This window comes from Geospiza fortis, unplaced genomic scaffold (assembly GCF_000277835.1).
Source record: "Geospiza fortis unplaced genomic scaffold, GeoFor_1.0 scaffold213, whole genome shotgun sequence".
Lineage (NCBI taxonomy): Eukaryota > Metazoa > Chordata > Aves > Passeriformes > Thraupidae > Geospiza > Geospiza fortis.
Window position 1 is genome coordinate 531843 of NW_005054399.1, and position 8889 is coordinate 540731.

The window sequence follows — 8889 nt, forward strand, 5'->3', positions numbered from 1 at the left end:
CTTTTCCTGCCTGCTGATGCTGATCTCTCACCTTTCAGTCCACGTTTCTGAGTTTGATGACCTCGACTGCCAGCGAAGCCGCGTCCTACGAGTTCACCACGCTGACCTGCATCCCTGGAGTCATAGAGGTGAGCAGGATCCTCCTCCAGCTCTGTAAAGGTGTTTGCACCAGCCACACTTGTGTGTAGGGGATAGAATATAAGAAAATAAGAGTGTAGAAAGTAATCTCACCCCTAAGGAGCTACAGCTGGGCCAATTATCAAAGATTAGGAGCAGGCCTGACTTTAACAGGCCACAGCTGTGACCAATGAGAAGAAGATGCTATAAAGAGTGAGGTGGCCTTGAAAAGGGAACTGGGGTCAGTTGGCTGCTTTGTGAAGAAGAAAGAGTCAGTGCTCTGAGGAGCTGCCCATGAGGAACACCAAGGTACGAAACCTTTGTGATAAGGAGACAACAGTGTGGAAACCTGCAATAAGATGGCAACACTTGTGCTGCTAGTAAGGAGCACACACATCCAAAGGTCTCCAAAGCTGAATTTTGCTTTAAACTTTTCAGTGCTGATGCAGCACTTCCCTGAACTCTCCAGGATTGGCTGCCTGAGCAGGATTTTTGTGCTGCTCTTGGACTGACCAGAGCAATACCACAATTCTCAACTGAGTTTTGTACAACCACCATCAGTGCCAGTGGCCAGCTGGCTGCAAACCTTGACAGATTTGTTTTTAATGAAGCTTTACAGAGGCAATCTGTGCTGTGATCACTTTCAAAACAAAATGCAGCTCTTCCTGTCCTTGGGGGGTTTTATTAGTGGTGACCTCAGCATCCATCAGTAAAGCAAATGATAAAGGGCATCGAACTGAAAAGTGTCCAAGAGTAATGAGGAAATCTGGGTCAGGATGGAAGGGGGAGTTAAATAATGAAAGTAACTGTATTGGTGGGAAAAGGTATTTAACACATTCAAGCAGAGCTGTGAGCTGCAACAACAGCTGGAGAGCCAGTGCCTTGCAGATCCTAGGAATGAGTGTCTCCTGGGCTTTTTTGCCTGCTGCACACCTGAACAGTTTGATCTGTCACAGTCAGAGATGTGGCACTTGTTCATTACTGAGTTTTCTCATTAGACCAATAAAAGAAGGGTTGTTTTTCCTTTCCATTCCCCGAACTTGAGAATGTGTGGCTGCTGTGCTGTTTTCCTGCTGCTTTGTCCAGCTGCAGTCACAGGATGCTTTAGGGGGTCAGGATCTAGTGCAGGCTGTGTGTGCTGCTGAGCACAGCCCTCTGCTCTGGAGTTTGCCTCAGGACAGAGCCATGAACTTTGTGCAGAGCTCCCCTGGCCTGCCAGTTCCATCCAATTCCACTCCCCACAGGATGGGGACCCCCAGCACGGATTTGGGGCTTTTGGGGCAGCTCAGGTGCCCTGCAGGAAGCTTTCAACTTTGCATCCTTCCATTTCCCTTTCAGTACAAAGGAGCCAATATTCAGCTGCTGGATCTGCCTGGAATCATCGAAGGAGCAGCTCAAGGTTGGCTCATGTCTGTGTTCATGTGCAGGAGGGATTTGCCCTCAGTAGTGCCCCTGGGTGTCTCAGGTTTCCTGGGCCAAGAGTTCCTGCGTTGTCTTTCCAAATTTTTGAGTCCTTGATCCCATGTGAGGCACGATTCTTGTCCCTGAGCCCACAGAAGGGTCTATATGTAGCACAAAGATGGTTTTCTGGAGGTGGGAGCCCAAGCAAGCCAGTCACTTCTCACATCCTTGCCTGAGTGTTAAATGGCTCATCTGTTTTGTGGTACTGAGGAAATCTATAGAAAGATGCTGGAGAGGCGGAGGGAGAATTACAGCTAAACACCAACCTTGTTTGAGTAATTCCCTGAGCTCCTGCCAGTCCTCCCATGACTCCTGATTCTGGGAAGAGATGTTGGCTTTGTCTCTCTGTGTTGCCATTGTCTTCATTGGCTGCTTGTGTCTGAAAATAGCTCAGAAAATCAAGGAGTCATGGCACATCTGGGAAGGAACCCACAGGGATCATCCAGTCCAGCTCCTGGCCCTGCACAGACACCCCAGCAATCCCACCCTGTGCCTGGTGTTGTCCAAATACTCCTGGAGCTCTGGCAGCCTTGGGGCTGTGCCCATTCCCTGGGGAGCCTGGGGGAAGAACCTTTTCCTCATATCCAGCCTGACCCTCCCTGACACATCTCCAGCCATTCCCTTGGGTCACTGGAACATTATCTGTGTTTCCTAAGGCACCTTCTGGCACTGATCCCCTCTGTGCTGCCTGGAGCTGCTGCCAGGGCTCCCAGCAGCTGGCTGCAGCCTGAACAGCACTGCAGGATGCTTTTCCTTGCTTTCAAGCTGCTGCAAGGGGCAGGAGTCCCAATTTGTCAGAGAACTGAGCTGGTTGCTCTTGCTGATGTGCATCCCCTCGTGTGTCCCCAGGGAAGGGCAGAGGCCGGCAGGTGATCGCTGTGGCCAGGACAGCAGATGTTGTTATCATGATGCTGGATGCCACCAAGGGCGAGGTGCAGAGGTGAGTGTGGGCTGGGCTCTGGCCTTGAAAACATGCCAGCTCCATGAGGAATTGTGGAGAGCACCTGGGGAATGAGGAATTCAATTATTGAGTACCAGGTGGGGGTTGTATCCTGTGACCGTGTTCACAGGGGTCTGAGGATGAGGGAAGAGACGAGGATCTGACTCCAAGTTTCAGAAGGCTTGATTTATTATTTTATTATATATATTATATTAAAATTATACTAAAAGAATAGAAGAAAGGATTTCATCAGAAGGCTAGGTAAGAATAGAAAAAGGAAGAATGATAACAAAAGCTTGTGTCTCGGACAGAGAGTCTGAGCCAGCTGACTGTGATTGGCCATTAATTAGCAACAACCAACATGGGCCAATCAAAGATCCACCTGTTGCATTCCACAGCAGCAGATAACCATTGCGAGTGGGTGCTCAGCTGGAGGGAAATTTTACAGCACGGCTGTCAGAAATGGGAATGTCAGACTGGATTGCCACCACAGACTCTGACCTGCATTATGGGGGTTTGTGGCAGGGCTGTATGCACACAAGAATCTAAAAGGGAAAGGCCTGGGTGTCACCTGGCCACGCTCAGCCTCACAGGTGCTGTGTCCCTGCAGGGCCTTGCTGGAGAAGGAACTGGAATCTGTAGGGATCAGGCTGAACAAGAGCAAACCAAATATCTACTTCAAGGTGAGGCTTCCTGAGCTCCTGCAGGCACAGCTGGTCTGCTCAAAGCTGAGCTCGCTCTGTGCTGCCCCTGGCGTTGGACAGGCTGAGGGGGCTATGAGATTTGCAGAATGTTCTTACATTGCTTTTTTGCCTCCTGCAGCCCAAGAAGGGTGGAGGCATCTCCTTCAACTCCACTGTCACATTGACTCAGTGCTCTGAGAAGCTGGTTCAGCTCATCCTCCATGAATACAGTATCCTTTCCTACAAGGGGAGACCCTTAAGCCATCAGCAGCTCATGGTTTAAGTGCTTTGTGCTGTGGGACAGCCTTGGTGCTAGCTGGCTGGCAGCAGGCTGTCACCAGGGAGCTCAGCCTGTGTGGTGTGTTGGGATTTGGGCCTTGACAGTGTCCACCTCAGAAATCTTCAACGCTGAGGTCCTGTTCAGAGAGGATTGTTCCCCTGACGAGTTCATTGATGTGATTGTAGGAAACAGGGTCTACATGCCATGTCTCTATGTGAGTATCCTGGGCAGCCTGGCTTCTGTCACACCCAGCATCTCTTTTCTGTGCCAGAGGAAACGTTGGAGCTTCACAGACTCATGGAACAGTTTGGATGGGAAGGGACCTTAAAGCTCATCTCATTCCACCCCTGCCATGGACAAGGCCACCTTCCACTGTCCCAGGCTGCTCCAAGCCCCATCCAGCCTGCCCTTGGACACTTCCAAGGATCCTGGAGCAGCCACAGCTTTTTGGGCACCCTGTGCCAGGGCCTCCCTGCCCTCACAGGGAAGAATATTTTCCCAATATCGCATCTAACCCTGCCCTCTCAATTTAAAGCCATTCCCCCTTGTCCTATTACTCCATGCCCTTGTTCCTGGCTCCTAAAACAGTAACGATTTGGGGTTTAAGAGGTGGAAAACAGCTCAACAGGGAGTTTTTTATAGGCTTTGGATGTGCAGCCGTGCTGTGTGTGTTTGCTGGGCCCTCTTGTGGCTGGTGCTGCCCTGGAGCAGCAGAGTTTCCAATCCTGGTGCCGGGGCTTTGCTCCCACGTGTGGAGCCTCCGACTCCCCCCTGCTGCCAGCTCAGTGCTTAACTTCTCACGTCTGGTCCCTTGTGTGCCAGAGGTCCCTTTAGGGCTCTGTTTGTAGCCACTGGGTCTGTATGAAATCAAAGAACATGTTCCAAGTCATCCCAAAGGGAGAATTTTAAAACGCCAAAATTTATATTCAAGCTTCTGAATTTTAATAGTTTGTTTTACTGAGAGTCTTGGCTTATCTTCTGACAGGATCTGCGTTTCTGTTTCAGGTGCTGGAGCTACCTTGTTCTTTGTACATGTTGCTGGATTGCCTTGCTAAGGGCTGTGTTGTTTTCCCTCTGGTTTAGGTTTATAACAAGATTGACCAGATATCCATGGAGGAGGTGGATCGTCTTGCTCGGAGGCCCCACAGTGTTGTCATCAGGTAGGAGCTGTCACATTGCCTTTTGTGCCTGGTGTGGGGTTAATTCCACACCCCTTTCTCTGGCTTCTCCCAGGAAGGGACTTCCCCCAGGGCTGCTGGGGTGAGAAGCAGAGCTGCTGTGCAGCTTTTCCCAGATTTCCTCCCCCTGGAGAGGCAGGCAGCTTCTCTGGACTGTCTGCAGGACAGTCAAACAGTCTGGCTTGTTTCCTTGAAGTGCTGATAGATCTGCTGGGGCTTTGCTGCTTCAAAGCTGTTCACCCTTCTGGAATCATGGAATGGTTTGGGTTGGAAGGGACCCTAAAGCTCATCTCATTCCACCCCTGCCATGGACAGGAACACCTTCCACTAGATCAGTTTGCTCCAGGCCCCATCCAACCTGGCCTTGAACAATTCCAGGGATGGAGCAGCCAGAAACTCTCTGTACAACCTGTTCCAGTGCTTCTCCATCCCTTCAGTAGGGAATTTCTTCCTAATATCTAATCTAACCCTGCCCTCCTTCAGCTTAAGGTCATTTTACCTTGTGTTTTTCCTTTCCTTGCCTCATTAAAGACTTTCCCCTCATTCTCCAGCACTTTATTAAAGACGTTTCACCTTGTTCTTCTGGATCCCTATAAAGGGACCCTAAAGCTCATCTCATTCCACCCCTGCCATGGACAGGAACACCTTCCACTAGATCAGTTTGCTCCAGGCCCCATCCAACCTGGCCTTGAACAATTCCAGGGATGGAGCAGCCAGAAACTCTCTGTACAACCTGTTCCAGTGCTTCTCCATCCCTTCAGTAGGGAATTTCTTCCTAATATCTAATCTAACCCTGCCCTCCTTCAGCTTAAGGTCATTTTACCTTGTGTTTTTCCTTTCCTTGCCTCATTAAAGACTTTCCCCTCATTCTCCAGCACTTTATTAAAGACGTTTCACCTTGTTCTTCTGGATCCCTATATCACAACAGCAGTAAACAGATGATCCTGGTGTTTTGCAGCTGTGGCATGAAGCTGAACCTGGACTACTTGCTGGAGAAGCTCTGGGAGTACCTGGCACTCACCTGCATCTACACCAAGAAAAGGGGACGTAAGTGACCCCAGACAGGCTGCCAGCAGGGCTGGTGCCTTGGAAATGCTGGGATTACACCCTCCCTAATCATCCTTCAGCTCTTGGGAAATGCTTCCTGCTCTGTCTGATCCTGCTATGTATGGATCCCACCGTGGCCTTCCTGTTGTATTTTACAAGAGCTGAATTTTCATAAGTCTTTGCAGGATATAAGGGAATAAAGTGTGCAAGTTCACAGCTTTTACCTGTTAATGCACACTGTGATGAACCCACAAGTTTCCTGTTCCTGCTGCAAGAAATTTGATTATTCTCATGCCCTTGGAGGTGCCTTTGATCCTCCTTTTGCTTTCTAACCCACTTGCAGCTTCTCCCAATGATGAAGGCACATCTATAACTTGCTCTGCTTGGTTGTGAGCAGCTGAACTTGGGTGGATGTGAGGAGACCAAGGAATTTTCTGAGCTTGTTAAGCTCTGAAATCTTGGGGATTTGGGTTTTTCCTTGAGCAGGTGTGTTTTGACTTGGGTTGTTTTGTTTCTCTTAAGTCAAGGGTTTGGGATGGAGTCATTTCAGGTGGGTTGTGAGGAAGCTGCTGACTGTGTGGGGTGGGAAATGGCACTTGTGGGTGCTGGAGAGCTGATTTGATGCTTTTAGGTACTGGATCCCTGTTCTGTCTGGGAGCAGGAAGGAGGAATTTGGGAGTAGTTAGCACAAGGTGATGTGAGATGGTGTCAGCATTTTAGAACACACTTGATAGAAATCCAATGCTTTTTCCCCCCCTTCTGCTTCTCCACAGAGAGACCAGACTTTACAGATGCCATTATTCTACGGAAGGGAGCCTCTGTGGAGCATGTGGTAATTTTTCTGCATCTTTTACATTTCCCTGTGTGCAGAAGGCAGTTCCTCCTGGACCTGCTGTGATTTGTGCTCCATAAAGCTCAGGACATGTCAGTGTTTGGTTGTGCTTCTCCTTTTGTTGCCTTTTATCTGCCTCAGGTTTCTTTCACAGCTGCTATAAAAGGTTTAAGCAGTAATTATTTAATGCAGCCCAGTGCAAAAGCACATGGAAACAATGGAATGGGGTTTTATTGTGCTGGTGATTCTTGTGTCTGTTCTGTATGGTTTCAAGTGCTTTTAACCAGCTCTTAAAGTCCTTATTGTAAATTCTGGCATAGACTTGAGTTTCTTTTAATTCCTGGGTATTGAAAAAGTTGCTTGCAAAGAGGTAAATGTAAATATTTCAACTTCTGCCTGTCTTGCAGTGCCATCGGATTCACAGATCATTAGCCAGCCAGTTCAAATATGCCTTGGTGTGGGTAAGTGTTGGACAGCAACTGGAATCCCTATCCTCAGGTGTCTCTGACTGGTCTTCTAACCCTTCTCCCCCTTTTTTGCTTCAAAGGGGACAAGCACAAAGTACAGCCCTCAGAGAGTGGGCTTAACCCATATGATGGAGCATGAAGATGTCATTCAGATCGTAAAGAAGTAACTGCTGGCGCCTGGCCTTGCCTTTGATCACTGCAATTGGAACTGACCATGTAAAAACAAAACAAAACACACCAAAAAAAAGAAAAAAGAAAAAAAAAAAGAAAGGAAAAAGGGAGATGTGTTCCAGAACCAAGAAAGCTTCTGTGAAGCTCCTTCTCTTGGAGGAAGGCAGAAAATGAGGCTACTGTGCTTGCAGGTGGGGATGGGGAAGATGAGTTTCCATCTGGCAGCATTTCAGGCCAAGTGATGTTTCTTAAAAATTTGAAAGGAGCCAGTTCTTCTAGGACACAGTTCCCCAGCCAGCAGTGTCCTGCCCCTTGTGGGGTTTGCACATGAATCCATGTGCATTCCCAGTGGGAAGTGTTTGGGTTTGTGTGTAAAAATCTGGCCCTGTGCTTTGGGCTGAGAGAACATTGCTGATGCTTTGCTGCTTATTCATTCACTTAATTTAAGCATTGATCTGAAGCAGAACTAGAGTTCTCCCTCCCCTGCTCGCTGGGCACATCTCTGCAGCTGAGACAACCCCAATTTTTAATAGTCCCACCTCAATTAACATTAAACTTGGCACTCTGTGCCTCTCCATAGCCTTGCAGTGGGGTTTGTAGGACATCCTGGTACTGAGAGATGAGCAATTAAACTGGTAATGGTTAATTAGCCTGGCCAGGCTGCAGTGGGGTGTGATCCAAGAGCTGTAATCTGGGGTGAGGATTCACTTCTGGCATCTCAGTCATTGAGGAGCTGCCTTGGGAGCTTCCTCCTTTGCTGGGCAGGAGTTGTCCTGCCCTTCAGTCCCCAAGGTGGAGGTCTCATCAACCAGGTCCCTAAATTCCAGTTGCAGCTCTTTGGAGCTCAAGGTACCACCCCATACTGTGAGTTTTACCCCAGCCCTGTTAAACATTGCTTGTCTGGATATTGTTCATCAGAAATCTGGGATTTTTGTAATCATGCTTTTCCATTGAATACTGTTGCTAAACAATTCAGAGTGCCTGATAGAGGACAGCTCTTGCCTTCTGGGATCAAGAGCTGCCAATAGCTTTTATTTTCTTTCATTGGAATAGGGTTTGGTCTGATGTGGATGCAGAACTGTGAGGACAGGTGTGACACCTGTCTGAGCAGGGTTCCTCCCCTCCTCCCTGCTCCTCCCCACCCCTCACAACCTGATTGAGCAGAAATGGAAGGATTATTTTATTTGAGAAAATAAAAAGTTGTTATTTCATGTGAATGGTGGGTCGATGGCTTGGTTTGTCTCCTAACTCTCTTTTTTACCTTTGGCCACCTGAGGAATCCTGGATGCTGTCACAGGAGATTTAGGGGGCAATAGAAGGTGAAGTGACTGCAAGAGACTGGTGATAGGAGATAACAGACACTATACACAGTGCCCAAGCTAAGAAGGTGACTTTGAACTCTGTAAGTTCCCTTCCATGTTCCTGGCTTTGTTCACAGCTGGAGTGCAGAGGAAATCCTGACCACGAGAGGAGAACAAGCTCCAAATGATGCCCATTATCCCTGCCTGGCAGTGGAAAGCTGGCCCTTCCCGGTGTGAGCTGGGTGGGATGCTGTTCCAGCACATTAACTCACCCTTCCCATTTCCCATGAAGGTCACACAGGCAGTGTTGCCCTCACAAAGCCTAATTTTGGTTTTGTTTTGTCCCTGAGTTTCTGACTTTTCCATCCAGATCCTGCAGCCTGCCAAGCCTTGGCAAGGAGCTGGGCAACCA

The 8889-nt window shown here is 48.6% G+C and overlaps 1 protein-coding gene across 1 annotated transcript in view; it reads left to right on the forward strand.

Annotated features, from left to right (window-relative positions):
* Positions 1-8393, forward strand: part of DRG2 (developmentally regulated GTP binding protein 2) — a 12110-nt gene extending 3717 nt beyond the window's left edge. Inside the window, exons 3-13 of the mRNA XM_005425986.1 lie at positions 39-128; positions 1456-1516; positions 2428-2518; positions 3129-3201; positions 3341-3431; positions 3598-3695; positions 4565-4641; positions 5618-5706; positions 6480-6538; positions 6946-6999; positions 7086-8393. Coding sequence (XP_005426043.1) covers positions 39-128; positions 1456-1516; positions 2428-2518; positions 3129-3201; positions 3341-3431; positions 3598-3695; positions 4565-4641; positions 5618-5706; positions 6480-6538; positions 6946-6999; positions 7086-7172 — 870 coding nt within the window. The 3' untranslated portion in view covers positions 7173-8393. The remainder of the gene's footprint in view (positions 1-38; positions 129-1455; positions 1517-2427; positions 2519-3128; positions 3202-3340; positions 3432-3597; positions 3696-4564; positions 4642-5617; positions 5707-6479; positions 6539-6945; positions 7000-7085) is intronic.
* Positions 8394-8889: the final 496 nt, after the last annotated feature.